General features: G+C 35.9%; 1 protein-coding gene across 2 annotated transcripts in view; it reads left to right on the forward strand.

The window, feature by feature from the left end:
• Window positions 1–20,919, forward strand: part of EXOC4 (exocyst complex component 4) — an 843,793-nt gene that overhangs the window by 374,369 nt on the left and 448,505 nt on the right. For both annotated transcript variants that reach the window (XM_061198739.1, XM_061198740.1), the window contains one exon: window positions 16,003–16,099. In XM_061198739.1, coding sequence (XP_061054722.1) covers window positions 16,003–16,099 — 97 coding nt within the window. The remainder of the gene's footprint in view (window positions 1–16,002; window positions 16,100–20,919) is intronic.

Raw genomic sequence — 20,919 nt, forward strand, 5'->3', positions numbered from 1 at the left:
GTGGCTTAGTCTAAAGTAGTAGCAGTGAGGGAGGTGAGAAGTGCTGGGACTCATTGTTTCGAAGGACGAACGGCCAGGATTGGCTGATGGATTGGATGAGAGGCATGAACAAAATAGAAGAGAGAGGATGACTCCAGGGTTTTCGACATGAGCAGCCAAAGGTTGATGATACTCTTACTATTGCCAGGACCTCATCTGGTACCTGTACATGGTTGGTACTTAATAAATACTTGTTGAATGGATTTGAATTTAATACACCTCCCATTTTTTTTGTTCTAGTCTCTCTTTAGTTCTCTATTGCTGGAGTGGTGCTTGAATGTTGAGATAAAAAAATGTTTACACTGAAGCTGTGTCCGTGGACCATCTGTTTCTAGACCTAAGTTGCTTTGTCTCATATCTTCAGAGCTTTTTTGTTAGTAACCTCTGCCTCTCTGCTCCCTCCTGAGGGACAAGTCATTCTTTTGTGCATTGACAAGTCATTCTTTTGTGCATTTTATTTTAATAAAAGCCTTGTCTATATTTTAGACTTTTGAAAAACAACATTTAAAAAGCAGATTCACCAGTCTTTAAAGAAATACAAAAGAAAAGTACTTTTCCAAGAAGAGGTTTTAGCAATAATTTTATATGATGTATTTAGAAAATGTTGATAAGTAGGTCCTTTGTTATGTGATTGAGTCACTATTTTTGATCAGCCAAATGGAGTATTTATTGAATACCAATATTAGGAGTTCTATATTACATGTTATCTTCGCCAATCTGTTTTCTCGTATTATTAATATCATGCTACTTTGCAGAGGAACAATATCATATTTTCTCTGCCAAACAACTGCAACTTCACATACCTTCCCTGGGTTTTATTATGTTTCTGTAAATTGGTTTACAAACTCAACAGCAATAATTGTTTCTTTTTGGAATGCTAGTTTTTCATTCTTTTGGTGTATTTTATACTATATTTGTCTCTAACTTTTGGTGTATTCTTTTTTATAGCCCAGTCATAACGTGAGCTTCTTGGTGTCATGAACTATGTCTTTTAGTTAGGTTTATATCACCATGAGCTCACTCCTAGGCACAAAAATGCTGTAATTCCTGTTATAGCTTGAATTCAATTAAAAGTGTTTTCCTATTAAATATGTTTCCATCAGAATTGCTTTTTTGAAAACCATTGATTATAGTGATTAAAGTTCTGATACCTGCTTTGGGGTGAAAAATTGAGAAAGGTTTTAGGTTAAAATTGCACAGACATGCCATGAATTTTGCCCGTTTTATTTCTCTGCATTGGGGAATTCTTGTGGTAATCAAGGCAGAATCTAAGAAGCTTCCTATAAAAGAAAAAGAGCATAAGATAGTCATAATTAGATGGTATAAAAATGTCAGCCCAAAATTATACTAATTATTTTTTCCTGAAGCGTAACTAATATCGCAAAGCAAAAATACAGTTCATTTTCATTTAGAATTATTGCATATGATACCTCAGTGATTATAATAATTGGCATAAATTTCTACTTGATAAAGGTATGCATGTTATACAGTATCATAAAATGTAAAAAAACCAATGCGTAGAATATGTTGTAAAGGAAATTTTATAATCTAGAAAATAAAAATTCATAGATGGAAGGGTTTTTTCAAGACTAAACTATGTGGTTCATTCTCCTTATTTTATTGATGAGAAATAGAAAGCTCAGAGAGGTTAAGCAACTTACTTACTGCCATATAATTACTTGATATCAAAGTTGGAAAGAGAACTTCATTCTCCTTATCTGGTCTTATAATTTACTATGTCAAATTGCATTTTATTATATGTTGTTATATTTCACTATATAAAGTTAACTGGTAACATTTAAGGCCGGAGCTATATTTATTGTTTTTATTCTGTTTTTGTTTTTCTTGTATTACTTGTAATTTTTATCTTAGGATAACTATGAAAATTGATTAAAAACAAACAGCCAGGAGCTAGGGATATCTGAGTAGACTCCAAAGGTACTTTCTCTGGAGTAACTGAATTCAGAGGGGAAGTTATTTGTAGACTGTTCTGTAAAGAGTAGATTGTGTGGAGACTTCTCTTTCTAGCAGTATGATTGGTACCTTCCCTGAACTTCCCATGAAAAAATTTTAAACATTGGGTAAAACACTTAGAAGGTGTTAAGTTGCTTTGATGAGCTGGCAAGAAAGTTAGGATAATTGAAGCAAAAAAAATAAAAGGACTGCAGAGAGATAATAGAGAAAGTACTATCAAGGTTAGTTTTCACTCTGAGGGTATTTGCCAAACCCAAGTGAACTTGCAAGGCACAGAAGAGAAACAAAACCCAGAACTTACCCAACTCAGGGAATCTAGTAGAACATACCCCCAAACTCCACCTAGAGTATATGGATCATCTAGAAATACCATCTCTTTCCCATAATCTCTCCACCTCCTGTAAAGGACTGAAAGAAAGTTGGTTACATTGGCATAGGCTGAAGGGAGGGAAAATTGCTAGAGAAACCAGTTTTGTTGCTAAAATATACATCCTCTGGGTGATGTGAGAAAATTTCAAAGTGAGAAGTTAGTTTAAAATGGGTTCCACACACCATTGTAAGGCAATTATACTCCAATAAAGATGTTAAATAAAATAAAATAAAATGGGTTCCAGGTTGGTAGTTCCCTTGGGTAAACTAGTAGAAGCTATCACTAATGTTTTCTAGTGGAACATACCTTCTAACCAGGCCTCAAAGAATTGCTCAGGGTAAATTTCTAAGGGAATGATCTTATGAAACATACACACACACACAATACACAACATATACAGGAAAAAAAGATCCAGGAACAAGATTCAGCAGAGTTGAGAGCCAAAAAGAATCAGATCAGCAAAGACTTCCAGTATTGCAATTATGAGACACATAATACAGGCTTATCTCACAATATTACTTTAATTAATAACTTTTTGCCATAATGGGCTTCTGCTTTTTAGATCTTTTTCTTGCCTTATTGCAGTATCTGTATGTTTTTAATAGCTGCATCATACATATTCCAGTAATAGATATCTATATCTATAAATGTTTGTATCAATTATATATATGCATATTTGTGTGTATCTTTGTAATCAATTCTCTATTTTGCATTTTAAGTGATTTTTTTTAAAGTTTAATATAGTGTTCTGTGATAAACATCCTTGTTTGTCAAATCTTAAGTTTACCCATGATATTATTTTCTATTGAGCCTAGGAGGAAATTCCTAGAAATTTTGGGATCAAGTAGTATGTAAAATATTAACACTTAGGGTATGTGCTTTTCAACAATCACAACTGATCAAATGGAAAATTTTAAATTTGAGAATAAGTCCAAGCTATGTTTGCCAGAAAAATGTGGAGCAAATATGATTGTAAAAATTCACTACAAATTCATGTCTTTTTGGTGGTTGGCTGACATTGAACTTACTGCATTTAATGAAGGACAGAGGTCAAGATTTCAAACATAACAGGCTCATTTTTAAAAATAATCATCATTATTTCAGTTGTAGATGAACGCGAGGACTGTATTTCATTTTTTAATCAATCTCGTATTCCATTATGGTAAAAAAGTAGATTGGACATTGAGACCTGCAAGGAATGGAGAGTCTAAATAGGTTGTAAAATACTGATTGTTTTTTATCAGTTATTGGCTGAACATTGGGTGTGCACAGTCCTATATTGTGCTCTATTTATACAGCAACAGACAAAAAACATGACTCTGCCAGCTCTAATTCTGAGTGTTGATCATGTCACTGCTCATGTTTAGCTGACTTGGAAGACCAGTTTCGATTCAGTGAGAATATTGCAAGAATTGTTGCCTAGAGTGCCTGGAAGGTTGACTATTGCTGATTAAACCTAAACAGTGATTGGTAAAGTTATTTGAAGCCACCTGTGCTTCAGTAATCCAGATGCTTCCAATGAGCCATGAAATAATGTTGTTTCTGTTTGGATGCCAGCACTGATTATCCTTGTCAGTGAGCTAAATGCTACCATGTTTTGCCACTTGTATTTTGACTCTTAATTTGTATTTGAAGAGACCTTTATCTCTCTTACTTCTCAAAGTCATTTGGGGTTATTATTCTTTGTACCTGTCACATCAAGCCCTTCAAAATAATTCCTTTCAAACTTTGGGAGTACTTAGATTTAAGCATATCTCTGAGTGTGAAGACAATGACAGCATTTAACAATAGCATTTCTTCCAAATGAACTATTTCTGCGCTAAGCATTTCCAGTGGCCTGGGCTCCACCATAGGCCATTTCACAGGCAAAATAAGATGGATGGTCTCAGTGTGTTTTCAGCTTGATGCTTATTCGCACCATAAATCTACCACTCAGCTGACAAGACATCATCAGAAGGCTCCTGACTGGTCAAACATACGTGTTAGGTCAGCACTGAGATGGGCTCATCTGCTTAGAGAACCTCACTGCATTCTGTCGTCCTTCGTATCACTTGCTTTATTTTAACAAGAACGACTGAGCAAACAATAGAATCTTCTGCAACCTGAAACTTGAGTGAGGAGAGAAACCTTATTGTCTGTTTTAATCGTGGGTGATGAACCAGCACAGACACTTAGTTGAAACAGTACAGATAGTACAGATAGTTACCCAGCTGTACCAATACCCAAATGCTTCTGCCCTAGCCACCACCTGTGACACCTGGTAATGCTTCCTTAATGATGGAAACAGACAGGGCCGCCCCTACAGGACTCAGGGGTCGGGGTCTAGGGCTGGTGGGAGAGGGTTCTTCTGGAGAACAAGATACTTATACTTCCTCTGTGTGCTGGCCATTGCAGCACCCCATCCCCCCCACGTTCAGATTTTATTTTAAATAATTAGTTATTTAAAAATAGTAATGAGCATTAGGGCATAGACTTTTTGGAAAACAGTCTGCTAGTTCCTCAAAATGTTAAACATAGATTTAGCATATGACCCAGCAGTGCAAATTCTAGGTATATACGGAAGAGGAAACATATGTCCACACAAAACTTATACATGGGTGTTCATAGTAGCATTGTTCATAATAGCCAAAAGGTGGAACTACCCAAATGTTTTATCACCTGGTAAATAGATAAGTGTGGTGTATACATACATTGGAATTTTATTCAGCCATAAAAAGAAATGAAGTACTATACTGATAAATGCTACAACATGGATGAACTTTGAAAACATTATGCTAGGAAACCAGGCACACGATAAGTAAGGTTGCAGACTCCAGCTTACATATATGAGAATCTCTGAGCTAGATACACCCAACTAGCCACTAAAATAAATTTAATAGATTGAAGATAATTAAAACTAGGGCATCTGTTAAAGAGTGGAAAGAGAAGAAAGGATCAATGCAGTCTCCTGATGTAGCCTTAAAATAAAGTGAGTTGGAGGATAATGTCACTAAGGTAGGAATGCTCCCCAACAGTGGTCAAAGTTCCCTTGTGCCTTATTGATCAACCATTTAAAAATCTGCATGCAGTGACTTTGGGTCCTTTGGTAATTGGTCATACTTCACGCTATGCTCTTCACAGAGCATGCCGTCTCAGACTCCATTACAGAAACTGTCAGTACTGTTACTAATGGAACTCTTTTTAACTTATGCTCATGAAGAGCTCCAGGTGAACATTTTACAGATAGCTCAGGATGAGCTGTTATTAACCTTAAAAATTGTTGCTTCATTTCTCTTTGTTTCTTGGCATCCCATCCTCCAAAACCTCTTCTCATTTGTTAGGAAGATAATTAAGGAACTGTTTTTTTTTTTTCCCTTCTCTTTTTTAAACCAAGAGATCACCCCCAAAATAATAGATTGTTATAAATTTCACTTGTTACTTAGGAGCTAGAATGTATTCAGTTCTTGAACTACAAGATACGATTTTATTTCTTTTTAGGAATTATTCATGGTCTTTAACTGAAAATGTAGGAGAGATTGTCTTACTTGAAACAAAACTCAGATGAGTTATTTGCTTCCTAGCAGCCTGCTCACATTGAAATTTCCAAAAAATAAGATACTGCACATGCACATACTCTACTGTTCTTTATGCTTCAAGACACATGGCGGTTTGTCCTTCTCACAATGATCCATCACTGGGCAGTCCCTAATTTAGATGGTCTTTCCCTACATTATACCTTATACCTATGAGTGACTCTAGGGAGAATGAAAAGGAACTTCCCTTTTCCCTCTGGGCTCAGATCCGTGGGATTTCCTTTCTTTCTTTCATTGCTCAGTCTTACCTCCACTCCCAAACTTTGCTGCTGCCTAATTCTGTAACTACCAAACATCAAACTTAACTGCCCCCCACATTCACCACCCTATTTCTAATTCAGGGGAGGGCTTCCTGTGTTTGTGACCGCAGGGAAAGTGAGGATAGAAACAATTCTCAGTATGTCCCTCTCTATGGCCTCCTGTTCCTTTCAAATCTCTCCCTCTCACTCCAGCCTCGAATGTTCTTTGACCTTATAGAGACCCTCAAGTGTCAGCTTCCACCATATTCTTTATTCAAGTTTCTTTCAAACTTCCTTTCTTTTCTTATCAAGCCTTGACCCATCTGTGGTTAATCACCTGAATTGTTTTTCTTACCAGAACCTTCAACTCTTTTTTTCCCCGTTGCCTTCTCACACATCCAGCTGGTAAATCCTTAACTCTGGCTCTCAAAGTCTCTCTTCTCCACACTTATTTCTGCTCTAGAATGTTCCATATTATATGCTGTTGCTGTAAATTCCAGTTATTTCATCTCACCTGGGCCCTCAGCAGTATAGGATTATCAAGGACTCCTTCATCAATATTTTTTTTCTCCCATTCCTTTCAAAGATTAGCTCATTTCAGCCCCACTCACCTTAAGCCTCCACCCCACTAAGGAAATTGAGCATGAATTTACTCATCAGGAACTCCTAATTCTTTGCTTTTTCATGCCACCCCTAAGAGACCCATTTGGTATAATAAAAGTACTCTGACAATGTCCAGGAGAGCGTTTTGTTTATTTGATTGTTTTGGTTTGGTTTTGGATTTGATGAGTGTAGAATGTTGAGCAAGAGACATGGTTTTTCTTGTTCAAAGGGTTGGTAAGTTTCAACTCCTAACAACTGTTGTGGCTGCTTAGAACACCCAAGGATTCTGGTTCGGTTGGCAATGACTGACAATGCTTATGACAGGGAATAATGGTATCTTGAGTGATGCATGTCATCCCTATTTTGTTATGATTTTTGAGTACCAAAAGAACCCACTGGCATCATTTGCTTTTCTCACAGGGTTTGCCATGTTCATATTAAGTTATGGGTTCATATTAAGTTATGGGTTCATATTAAGTTATGGGTTCATATTAAGTTATGGGTTCATATTAAGTTATTAGCCCAAAATTCATGCTTCAGTATTTTCAAGAATTACAGAGGACAACATTATTAGAAACAAGAGTATGGTATAATTGCAATTTGCTAAGAGAATGAAACTTAAATGTTCTTACAAAAAATATGAAGCTATGGCTGTGTTACTTTGGATGGGGAGGAATCCTTTCACAGTGGGTATGTGTATCAAACTATCACAATGTAAACTTAAAATATCTTAGAGTTTTGTTAATTATACCTCAATAAAACTGAAAAGAAAAAGAAATACAGACAAGGTTTTATGTTAAAAGAAAAAATTAATTAAATTTACATACTAGAACTGCTTATTTTATTGTGAGACCTTTGAGACTTTTCAAACCTTTTTTTTGTGATGATAGTATCACTGTATTTTGTCTATTTTTTAAATTTTTATTTTATAGTGGAGTATAGTTGACAATGTTGTGTTAGTTTCCAGTGTACAGGAAAGTGATTCAGTTATACGTATACATGTATCTATTCTTTTTCAAATTCCATTCCCATTTAGGTTATTACAGACTATTGAGCAGAGTTTCCTGTGCTCTCCTTGTTGGTTATCTATTTTAAATACAGCAGTGTGTACATGTCAATCCCAAACTTCCAATCATTTTTCCTCATCTTTCCTTTTTCCTGTTACTAAAGTAAAAAACCGTAAAACACTGTATGGGCCTCAAAAGAATAGACATGTAGAACCGACCTGTAGTAACAGTAAAAGAAGGAGCAAAGAAGGGCTATTCGATTTTTTTACTTAAAAGGAGAAACAGAAAAAAAATCAGCTTATATCAGTGTTTTAGGTATTAATACAGGCAGACTATCCAAGTTCCCTCCCTGAATGTCCCAACCCTTGTTTTTCTACCTTCATGTTCCTGGACCTCCAAGGAGTCCTCACCAGTAGACTGGGTTTAGAGGGGCCCTTATATCCTCTACTGGCAAGTCTGGAGAAAGGGGGAAAAGTAGAGTTCTGCTTCTTGCTGCTGGGACTGTATTAGAAAGTGTTATTTTTGGCCTCAGTTGGACCATTAAATGTGTTTCCTCCAGAAACATTCTCTGCATGAGGGTTTTATCCATAGAATGTTGTTTTTCTTAAGCTTCACTTACATTTTTGGTCAAAGAGGCTTTGTGTGCCTTGACTTGGATAACCAACCGTGGTATTTAGTGTTGATTACATGGAAAGTGCATTTTACGTGTCAAACCACGGTAAAATCAGGGCTTAACTGCTCCCTATTTTAGAAATTTCCTCTGTCACCCATCATCTACGTCATTTGATTCAACCTATGAATTTCTTGGGACCATAAAATGATATTAAGCACATTGTAGTATATACAGTTGGGAAAAAATTGTTTGAATACTGAACTTACCATGTGTGGGACCTTGAGCAAGACACATCCCCCTAAGCCCCTCACGAGTCTCCATTTCCTCATCTGTGTTAGGTAATAATATTACAGGGATATTATTAGGATTAAGTGAATACAAACACCAGTTTCCTAGTCAATGTTTAATAAATATCAGTCCCCTTCCCCCTTCTTAACCTTCTTCTTACTCCCTGTGTAATACTTCACACCTGTCTTAATTATACAACATTAGGCTATCCAGGAATAAAATATAATTGAGCATTGAAATATAGGCAACCCATTTACTTATAGTGGGAATAACTAATTTGTTTCTATTTGGAAGATTGTCTTCTACAAATAATATCTTAATCAATATACATTTTCAGCACTTTATTGAAACATGGATTCCTCAGTGAGCAAACTCTATGCAAAATACAACTGCTTGGTCCTGTGTGGTTTGTACTTAGAATTCATTGGCCTAAAAGAGATATTCTTTATCATTTTCTGTTTGTTCATTTGCTTATTCATGTATTTTTAAATTTTTTTTTATTATTTTTTTAAACGTCTTTATTGGAGTACAGTTGCTTTACAATGGTGTGTTAGTTTCTGCTTTATAACAAAGTGAATCAGCTGTACATATACATATATCCCCGTATCTCTTCCCTCTTGCGCCTCCCTCCCACCCTCCCTATCCCACCCCGCTAGGTGGTCACAAAGCACCGAGCTGATCTCCCTGGGCTATGTGGCTGCTTCCCACTAGGTATCTATTTTACATTTGGTAGTATATATAAGTCCATGCCACTCTCTCACTTCGTCCCAGCTTCATGTATTTTTTTAAGAAGTATAGTTGATTTACAATATTGTGTTAGTTGTAGGCATATAGCAAAGTGATTCGGTTATATACATATGTATTCAGATTATTTTCCATTATAGGTTATTATAATATATTGAATATAGTTCCCTGTGCTATCCATGCTTATTCATATATTTATTTAATAAATATTATAATAAATAATATTATTTAATAATAATTTAATAAATATTTAATAAATATTATAATAAATTTAATAAATAATAATAATAATAAATAATAATAAATATAATAAAATTTAATAAATATTATAATAAATAATAAATTATTTATTATGTGCCAGAAATTATTCTAGGCACAAGAGTTATATCTATGAACAACAGTATGTGAAAATTATTGTTGATAATAATTATACACTAGGTAAGAGTTGAGTCCAAAAGATGATCCTTTCCTCAAAGGGGCTTGTTGCCTGGATTTTCTTCCCAGATCCAATAGCAGTAGAATATCATCACCAACCCTGATTTGCTTGACTTGTCTGTAACAGTAAGTCATTTGAGAGTAAGAATAAGTATTTTGTCTTTGTTTTCTTCTTCTTTTTTTTTTTTAAGCTTATTTATTTTTATTTATTTATTTTTAGTTTCGTTGGGTCTTTGTTGCTGCGCACGGGCTTTCTCTAGTTGCAGCGAGCAGGGGCTACTCTTTGTTGTGCATGGGCTTCTCATTGCGGTGGCTTCTCTTGTTGTGGAGCATGGGCTCTAGGTGCGCGGGCTTCAGTAGTTGTGGCACGCGGGCTCTAGAGCGCAGGCTCAGTAGTTGTGGCGCACAGGCTTAGTTGCTCTATGGCATGCGAGATCTTCCTGGACCAGGGCTCGAACCCATGTCCCCTGCATTGGCAGGCGGATTTTTAACCACCTCACCACCAGGGAAGTCCAATTTCGTTTCTTTTTATGGCTGAGTAATATTCTATTGTATATATGTGCCACATCTTCTTTATCCATTCATCTGTCGATGGACACTTAGGTTGCTTCCATGTCCTGGCTATTGTAAATAGTGCTGCAATGAACACTGCGGTACATGACTCTTTGAATTATGGTTTTCCACATAAAAAAGAACCACAGTGAAGGTGAACTTTTTTTTTTTGATTAAAGTATAAATAATTTACAATGTTGTGTTAGTTTGAAGTGTACAACAAAATGATTCAGTTATATATATATATTCTTTTTCAGATTCTTTTCTATTATAGGTATTACAAGCTGAGTATAGTCCCTTGTGCTATACAGTAGGTCCTTGCTGTTTACCTATTTTATACATAGTAATGTGTATCTGTTAATCCCACACTCCTAATTTATACTCCATTTAATTATACTCCACTTTAATTATACTCCATTAAAGATGTTTAAAAAAAAAGAAAAGTTCACCTTCACTGTGGTTCTTTTTTATGTGGAAAGGCCGACTTTACATCCAGAACACATTAAAAATGTCAGATGAGGCATACTGCTTTCTGTGGTTCAACAAAAGTGGCCATCAGGGCTTCCCTGGTGGCGCAGTGGTTGAGAGTCTGCCTGCCCGTGCGGGAGACACGGGTTCGAGCCCTGGTCTGGGAAGATCCCACATGCCGCGGAGCAACTAGGCCCGTGAGCCACAACTGCTGAGCCTGCGCGTCTGGAGCCTGTGCTCCGCAACAAGAGAGGCCGCGATAGTGAGAGGCCCGCGCACCGTGATGAAGAGTGGCCCCCACTTGCCGCAACTAGAGAAAGCCCTCGCAAAAAAAAAAAAAAAAAAAATTCAAATCAAATTCTATACTATTTTCATCTAAGCTCTTGGCACAGAGCATGCATAATTTTAACATCTATACATTTAATATTGATTATTTTTAACTGAAAAATTAAGAGAAAGACTAATTTCCTGTTCTCAGGCTCTAAGCATTCTCAGCAATTTTTAAAAATTTCACTGCAATTCTATTTACCCTAAAATAAGACAAAAGTGTTTTAATTGGTCTCACTAATGATATTGACTAGTATGATGTTGCCTAAAGTAGCAAGGATAACATTTTTTGAATTTGAACCTTTTGTTTTTTCAGTTTATGTTCCAATGATGTGTGTGTGTGTGTGTGTGTGTGTGTGTGTGTGTGTGTGATCATTTAGATCCTTAACTGCTTGGTAATTCTAAAGGGAAAAGTAGACAGTCATTTATTTGAGATGTACCATGTGTCAAATTCTGTACTGAATGCCCTGGAGTACGTTATCTTACCTAAACATCACCACAAGTCTCTGAAAGAGTTTATTGCAATCTGTGTTTTATAAATGGGAAAGTTGAGACTCAGAGAATTTAAATATTTTTATCATACTTATACTACTAATGAGTAGAGATCCGGGGTCTGACACAAATCTTTTTCATTCTTCCCACTGTACGGTATGTAGTCCTCTCAGGGAGAACATTCCTTTCCATTTCTTTCTGAGACTTTGGGTTTTTTTGTGTGTTTTATTAACATGACTATGTTCACTATAAACTACATCAAATTCTAGCTGGGAAGAATCAAAGAATATGTAAGTTTAGGAGCTAATGACTTATAAGTAAATAAATTCTAAAAGAAGGGTCTAGCCTGCACACACTAAGATGCTGTCATCCCCGCAGTCACTGGGTGGCCCTGGTGCCTTTTGCCAGTCACCTGAGGGAGCCTGTCAGCCATTGTCCTCCTTGTTAGGACCAGGAAATATGACTGGGGCATTTTGTCCCCTCCTTTCTGCACAATATATATTCTACTTGTAATATGGCTGTCAGTTCCCCTTTCTTTCCAGCCATCCGTCATCATTCAGCATTTTCTCTGGTGCCTGTCACCTGGCCTGGGACAGCAGGGATTAGACAGTGAGCATAATGAATGAAGGGGAGGGAGATGCACCGGCCCATCCCCTGCTCTTCTCAGGATTGAGCAACATGTTCCCTAAGAACATTCACGACGGCAGCTCCCAGATTACTTGATTAACGGAAGGCGTGTGAGGAGGGGCGAGTTTTGTTTCTCATGCAGAATATTGAAAAGCTAGAATAAACCTCAGAGGATGGAGACTCGCAGACCATGCAGTCTTTGGCCATGACCTTTACTTGTGGTCCTGACAGCTTTATTTTCAAGACTATTTTCACTGGGTTGGTGCTGTTTATTAGTAATTTAGTAAGCTAGATTTGGACTTGTAGTCTGTGAAGAGGAAATCACATCAAATGCAGTGTTGATGGCACTTGGTAATGGGCTTGGAAAAGCATACAAGGTTCCTGTAGATGGAATTTTGGTTGCAGGTTGAGGTAGGGAGGGGAATTTTTCTTTCTTTTCTTTTTTTTTTAACAAGTCTGCCCAATCTTTACTTTTTAATTAGTTTAACTCTACTGTATGAATCGGTAATAGCCTTTATATAGCTAACACGGATTTAGAACAAATGAAACTATTAGTTTCTAGCTTGATGCGTTGTCATCATGCCTTTATCTTCACAGCCAAATCTTCCTCCCACTGACATTTCTAGTGGCTGTTGTGCCTTGTTTTTGGTATTGCATCTTTATTTTTTGTTATCTGTGATCCCCATATGATTGTCATCAACAAAAGTTGATGAAGCACATCTACTAGCTGTAAGCCTCTAGGGATACAGAGAGCATTGCTGACATTTGTTAGGTTCTTGGCAGTTCACCAAGGACTTGCACATATAGTTTCTCATCTAATTCTAATAACATTCTACTGAGTTAGGTCATCGTTTCTTCCTTCATTCATTCACCAAATATATATTTTTTATAAGTACTTTCTGGGATGTTACATTCCAAGTGGGGAAAAGGTTACATAAGAACTAGAAAACAAGTGACAGTAACAGAAGAGACCTATGTTAAGGTTATATGGTTTATTTTATAAAGTCACTGCTAATGGAGTTTTGGACATTGGGAGAGGGGCACTTGACAGTTTAGGTCTAGACCTGGGCCCTAAAGGAATGGTAGGAGGGGAGAGGTCTCCCCACATAGAGCCCAGTGTGGACCAAGGCATTGAGGTGGTCATGCATACAGTGTGTTCAGTGTGCATGAAGATGCTAGTTTGGAGCTGGGGTAATCAGGCCTGTATTTAATTATTGAGTATCTAAAATCAGAAAACTTCAGGATTTTTAGAACCCTTTAGAGATCATGCAGTCCAACTCATATTTGTCCTTTAAAGAGATGCCCATATTGAGTAGATTAGTGCATTATTTTTTGTGTGTAGATTTATTTATTTTGTAGGAAGTCATTTACGTTGTTCCTGGAGTGCAGAATATAACCTGATTTCTTCGACACATGGGCACGTTTCCTTGGTGATTCAATTCTGACTCGATTTGACGATCTTAGAAAGAGAAGTGTTAGTGAAGAAGATATTTTTATTCTTTATTTTTTGTTTGTTTGTAGCCATGCCATGTGACCTTTTGAGGAAGATTTTTATTAAAGGAGTAGTGCCTGTTGTAGGGTGGATGCTCTCCTTTTGCTTTTCTTTTAACTGAGCAAAATCACTGACTTAGCAGAACACTGACGTCTCCAATGCAAATATAATAATACAAGAGGATTTTTTTCCAAATGAGAACAAACAGCTCATGATTTTGAATCTAGAGCTGTACATGCCATTACAGTTTCTGTTTTTCTTAAGAAAAACCATCCTTTGATTAGTTGGTGGAAACGACTGATCCAAATGGGATTTGTCTAGACTCTGATGCCTCTGGGAAGTCTTGATGATCCAGGCTATGGATTTCCAAAGCTTCATATGTTTTTATCAGTCAATTTCCAGGATACCTCAGAGACCATTAAGGCAGATAATATATCAGGTGAGATTTATGTTTGGTATCATGCAGAGGACTATAATTAAAAAGAAACTTTAATTTAGCAAAAATAAATGCAGTATTGTAAGTGTAGATTGTTAGGGTTTTGAGAAAGTCTATTAAATAACATCTACCTTTCCTGTCAGAGTTCTGACACTTATGAAATAATATAAGTAAGTAAATGGAAGATGAAATACCACTTTTATGTTGATATAAGCTAGACTTAAAGATGTAGCCTAGTTAAGAGAGCCAAATGAGTTTGCTGACTGAACATCAAAATTAGACAAATTTACTTACTTATAGAAGGTACTGGACCACTTTATCCTTCTCTGACAAGGTAGGACCTTCATTGCTAAACTTAGTGAGACAACGCTGACTTTGTACAGGCATTCTGGTTTCTAAAGTGGAATAAGGGGGTTGCTGAGCTCTGCATGCCCAGCTTTTTCTTCTCAGTTTTACCAAAGGAGTTAGTTCACTTCCCTTGAGTGGGTAAAAGACGGACAGAGGCCAGGGATTACTTTAATTGAGCTTCATCCTAATGCATAGAAACATGAAGGGGGGGGCGGGGGAACATTTCTCCCAACACCCCAGGATGTACATTTGTCACGTTCTAAACTCTGAAATTAGGATACGTCTTAAATCAGTGACATCTTAATGGCTATCGACCGGAAGATAGTCATAATGAGTTGTTTTTGCCTCAGTACGTGTGTGCTGAGTGGTTATTCTTCACATCATGACCCTTCAGTATTTCAATTAGTGAACCTCTTAAGGACCATTTGACGAAAGAGTATTAATCTTGGTTGCTGTAAGAACACCTTCTCTTTAAACCTTCTAATAGTATCAAGAACATGTCAACATTAAACCTTGCAGAATTGGTATCAGCAGCTTGGAGTAAAATACTGGATGTACTCCTTCAAGAAATCCACTTAGTGAAACTGTTTAGAAAACAAAGATAGTGACAACTCTGAGCCATTCAGAAGAGCTGGACTCTGAATATTAAATAGTTTTAAGAATACCTTAACCAACTCACTTTTCTTATGTTTCCTTATTATATGTGTATGAGAGATTTTGGCTAAATATCTCTTTATCTTAAAAACCTTAATAAATCCTTAAATTTACTTATTTATGAATCATTTAACCTAGTTCTGTGTATTTAAACTGTAAAGAACTTTTCAACAAGAGAAAAAAAAAGAAGATTCCAAATAATAAGGAAGCATTGTATACTTTAGTTAGCAGGATTTTTTTTTCTTAGTGTTACTTACAACAATAGTGTATCTTACAATTAGTGAGGTCTTAGATTTGATGAAATATGCTTGGTTAGGTTCATATGGGCCTCTGTAACAACCTTTCGAGCCCTAGACAAGCCTGAATGGCACTTCTTCCTTCCCCTGAAGTTTTCATGTGCCATGCTGTGCAAGGTTGACAGTGGTGATTAGAGATCAAAATTTTAACCTTAACTGGGTTGTACCCTTGCATTGTTTCTTTAAATATACAGTTATTCTTACTGTGCTTCCATGTTCTCACTCCAGAGTGAAAATGCGAATCCATTGCTTATTTAATGAGGAAGACTGGATCAAGTCATTCAAAATATAATAATTTTGTAAATATTAAAGGCAGCTGTTTTCAAAGGTGATCTTCCTTGTGATAGTGTACCATACATCTGATAGGCTTATTTCTTTGTAAAAGTTCTGATAAGCTAATCTCTCTTTTATTTTTTTTTCTGTAAGGGGGTCCTGATGACAACTTAATTGAAGGTGGAGGAACAAAATTTGTCTGCAAACCTGGAGCCAGAAATATTACTGTCATATTCCATCCATTATTAAGGTAAGTCAAATCCTATGTACTTACTGAAGATCAATATTTTCATTATTTATGCTAATGTACTGAATGCCAATAGGTCAGTCAGCATTGAAACAAGTCATAAAAAGAACTTTTTCCGTTTTATAGGACCTCACAAACCAAGTTCATCAATAGAAAATTAATGTCAACCCTACTAAGTAGCTACTTGGTCTCAGGAGTAATTCTTCATAAATACATTTACTTGATTTTCTTTCTTAACTACTCCCTGTCCTGTTCTTGTCACTATCCCTTAACTATTTCAGGGGTTGGCAAACTATGGCCCACAGGAGAAATCTAGCCTGTCCCTTGTTTTTGTAAATGAAGTTTTATTGCCAGAGTCAGGCTCATCCATTTATGTATTGCCCATAACAGTCTGGGGGCTCTAGTTGCAGAGTTGAATGTTTGCAGCAGAATCCATATGCCTCACACAGCCTAAACTATTTACTTACTGGCCCTTTACAGGAAAAAATAGCAGCACCATGATCTGTCTGTTTTAAACTAATGACTCAGATATCCTTTGAGAACTGGCAGGTCTCTGAACAAATATGATTTACAAAAACTGAAAGGCATTATATCAATCAAATATGTGGTTTTATATATTGAAGGATAAAACTTGTTAGTGATTAGAATGAAATCTATTAAAATGCTCAGTTTGTTGTGATACTATGATTTAAGAAAATGAGAATCTGTGATACTTCCATTTAAAAAACTTCTAAGCCCTAAATACCTTTAAAAAGGTACTTTTGCGGGGGACGCAGGGAAAGGGTGTGGTTATTCAGTGGATCTAAAGGTTCAGTTTTATAAGATGAGCAAGTCCTACAGATGTTACACAATAATGTGCATATAGTTCACATTTCTGTACTGTACACCTGAAAAAGGTTAAGAAATGGTAAATTACATGTGTGTGTTTTTTTTTTTAATTATTTATGGCTGCGTTGGGTCTTTGTTGCTGCGCACGGGCTTTCTCTAGTTGCGGCGAGCGGGGGCTACTCTTAGTTGCGGTGCGCGGGCTTCTCATCGTGGTGGCTTCTCTTGTTGTGGAGCACGGGCTCCAGGTGCATGAGCTTAGTAGTTGTGGCTCGTGGGCTCCTGATGCGCAGGCTCAGTAGTTGTGGGGCACAGGCTCAGTTGCTCCACAGCATGTGGGATCTTCCCCGACCAGGGCTCGAACCCATGTCCCCTGCATTGGCAGGCGGATTCTTAATCACTGCACCACGAGGGAAGCCCAAATTACATGTTATGTGTTTTTGAGTGCAACAAAAAAGGGTACTTTGGGGACACAGATATACAATATAATATTAATTGTATGTTTTCTCTATAATGAGCCAGTGTTTAGTTTTGCTGTATATTCATACAATGGACCAGAAACTCTTGGGCTCACTAAAAGTTAGGTACCTCAGATCATCACCTTAACTTTCTCAGGTAACTCCTGTAATATTTGAGGCATTTGGTATAACAGTTAAACAAATGCTACTGAACTGGCCAGAGATAATACTGTATGTAGTTTTCCAAAACAGAAACGGTTTATTGCTGGAATTATCCTACCTTCTCATTAACCAACACTTACTAAATTGACATCATTAGAACTAGTTTAATTCAAATCTCTTATTTAGGTAACCAGTTTAAAAAATTATACTTGAGTATTTTACCCAATTAATTTTAAATGTGAAGACACGAATATATAAGTTGAACTACAAAAATACTTTTCACACAATTAAAAATAAGAGATTTTTGAAGAAACATCACTAACCTTGAAAAAAAAAGTTTTAGCAGCAAGTAAATTCATGTGAGTTAAGAATCATGGAATTAAGAGAATTAAAACTATTCCTCTGTAAATTTAGTTGATTTATATGTATATATCAATTTATATATATAAATCAATGAATTTATATATATAATTCATTATATATGTGTATATATATGCATATATAATAAGTAAATTACAACATTTAGAATTTCTAACTTAACTAACAACTATCATATATATCAACTGACTTCGGTAATTAGTTTGGTACTTTCTTTTCCAATTACAATTGATTTCTACTTAGTGTTGCTAATTGTTAGGAAAATGGAAAGATAGCTTAATCATTATAGGCATCTTCTAACCTAGATTTGATGCCATAATTTACTGCCAAGTTATGCTATGGCTTCAGTAAATGGAATCCTTATGTTTACATTTGTTTTTAACTCTGGAAGAAATCCTTTAGAAGTTTCTTTAGCAGTGTTGTCAGTAACCACTTTTCAAGAGATTTTTTTTCCCATAAACTTACTTTGTCTTTTTAAACGCGAAGTTTGGAGAATGGAAAAAATATATACTTATTTCACACTTAATAAAATGCATTTCTGGTAAAATACTGATAGAGTTTAATGTATTCTTGACAATTATTTTTTACTATTTATGCTGCTTCCCTGGAGAGTTGTTCTAAGGCTTGATGATACTCCTACTAGTTTTACTCACTAGTTTGGTCTCTACTTTCATTCAGTATTTTAATTTATTATTGATGAGAACTGGAGAAAGTTTTGTGGCATAATGCAAATAGTTGAGGAAGTCACAAGACTATTATGTGGTCTACAAGGTGAATTAATTCCTTCCTAAGCAGGTGATCATTATAGACTTTAAATTAGCCTTTGGGTCAGATTTTCACCTTACTTCTCAGACCCATTATAGAGCTTCAGCTGAATGCTCATAATGGGATTATGGAACTTCAAATGACTAAGATCTTTCAGTGTTGTTAGTTTTTTTATTTTTATTTTTAGTTTTTACACTTCAGCATTGGCTGATTATTGGATTTATTGTTTCTTCTAAAGATTAGAAGTTTATGAGAGTTGCCTGGTGGCCTAGTGGTTAGGATTCTGGGCTTTCACTGCCATGGCCCGGATTCAGTCCCTGGTCGGGGAACTAAGATCCCGCAAACCACACAGCACAGCCAAAAAATTGAATAAATAAACAAATAAACAAATAAATAAAGCTTAGAAGTTTAGTTTTGATAAGAGAAGAATCAGCGTTCATTATCATACTATTTCATTTTTACAGTTATCATAAAATATTTCTCATTTCTCCTATAGTCATTCATTTATTCATAATCAACACTTTTTTGAAGTGTTTATTAAATGCTTATGATGTGTTCTTTTCTCTGAATTAGATGTGGACTCTTGTTTAGAAATAGTCACTTTTATTTTTATGAGATTCTTTATATAAAATATGTATAGAGATCATTTTCTATCCTTTGGAATGCCCCTTGCTTATTTATTTTTTTTCCATGCTAGTTCAAAGTGAATGTGATTTAGCATTTTATTATTTCAAAGACAATATAACATAGTGGGAGAGATAGTGTAGAAGAATTGAAAGATGGAGAAAAAGCACAAATTTTGAAATTAAAAATGGAAACCACAACAAGTTATCTAGGTTCAAATGTAGGTTCCTTTACCTCAGTTTGACTCACAGGTTATTTATTGGACTCTGATTCTATGCCAGGTCCTGCAGAACCAAAAAATAATAATAATAATAAGATCAAACCCTTGCCTAAAGGTACTCACTTGGTAGCTGTGTGAGTGGCAAAAATTAAGAAGCTTGAAAACACCAATTATTGGAGAGGATGTGGATCAATGGGATCTCTTATACACAGTGTGTAAATTGGTACAGCTTCTCTTGAAACCAGTTTGACATTATTGAGCAATTGCATATCCTTTTACCCAGTTTGCCTCCTAATGTGTTTCTGCTTGTATGGAGTGACTCACATTATTTTTCCATCCCAATTTTTCTTTCTCTAATTGATTATAATAATCTTTATTTATAACTTACATCATATTCAAAGAGTAAGTTTGGAAGGGGCTTATCACAAGCCAACACCTATTTAAATAGTATGTCATTGTTTTCTTACACTATCTCTTGGTAAACTCAAGTGTTTTTTATTGGAAGGAAGAAACCCTCAAGTGTGTGGGTCCTTCATTTTTCATTGTTGCTCTTCCCCTTTGTCTAGCAACTCTTGTACTCTGTCTTCCTGAAACTTTGCATATGGGTTTTCTACACTTCATTTATTTAAAATATTCTTTTCATAATTTTTATTCAACTGGCAGTCCTTCTTTGCGGCCTAAAGATTTTCAGTATTGGAAACTGAATCATCCTGCTAAGAAGACCACATAGCAGATTCCCATTATGCTGTTTTATATATTCTTAGCAGTTGTTTATACTGTCCTCCTATAAAATCATCATACAAGGTCCCAGATCTGGTAACCTTGCAAACTTACTCTTGTACTTTTCTCATAACCACTGCAGTCTCAACACTAGGAAACCATACCAGGTTCTGGAGGCAAATATACCGACTTCCAATTGGTTCACTACCTGTTAACTCTGCTGGCCCCTTGACTTGTTTATTTAATGCTTTTCCTTACTATTTTCTCTTTCTAGTTAAGAAACCAGCAGTTTGTCTCTTAGAGAGTGAAGTTTTAGAAAGATGAGGTACAGTAATCTTTATCTTGCTTGCTTTACTCAGCCTAACAAGACATTGTGTGCAATTAAACCCTTAATGTAAGCTTTTAATAAGAGGTCATCTAATCAATTTTTCTGCCTGTGGGTCTAAAATGAACAAAAGCATATTTTTTTTTTTTTTTTTTTTTTAAAAGCATATTGAAATAAAAAGATTTCTAGCCATACCTAGGTAGATTCTGAAATACTTTGACTAAAATATAGACCTAGAAAATGGTGGGACTAATACCTGCTCCCCTTACCCCCTGCTCCCACTGACATATTTGTTATTTTTTAGTTTCTCTGGAAACATTTAAGAGGAATGAATGGATTCACTGTA

Source organism: Eubalaena glacialis, chromosome 8, assembly GCF_028564815.1.
Source record: "Eubalaena glacialis isolate mEubGla1 chromosome 8, mEubGla1.1.hap2.+ XY, whole genome shotgun sequence".
NCBI lineage: Eukaryota > Metazoa > Chordata > Mammalia > Artiodactyla > Balaenidae > Eubalaena > Eubalaena glacialis.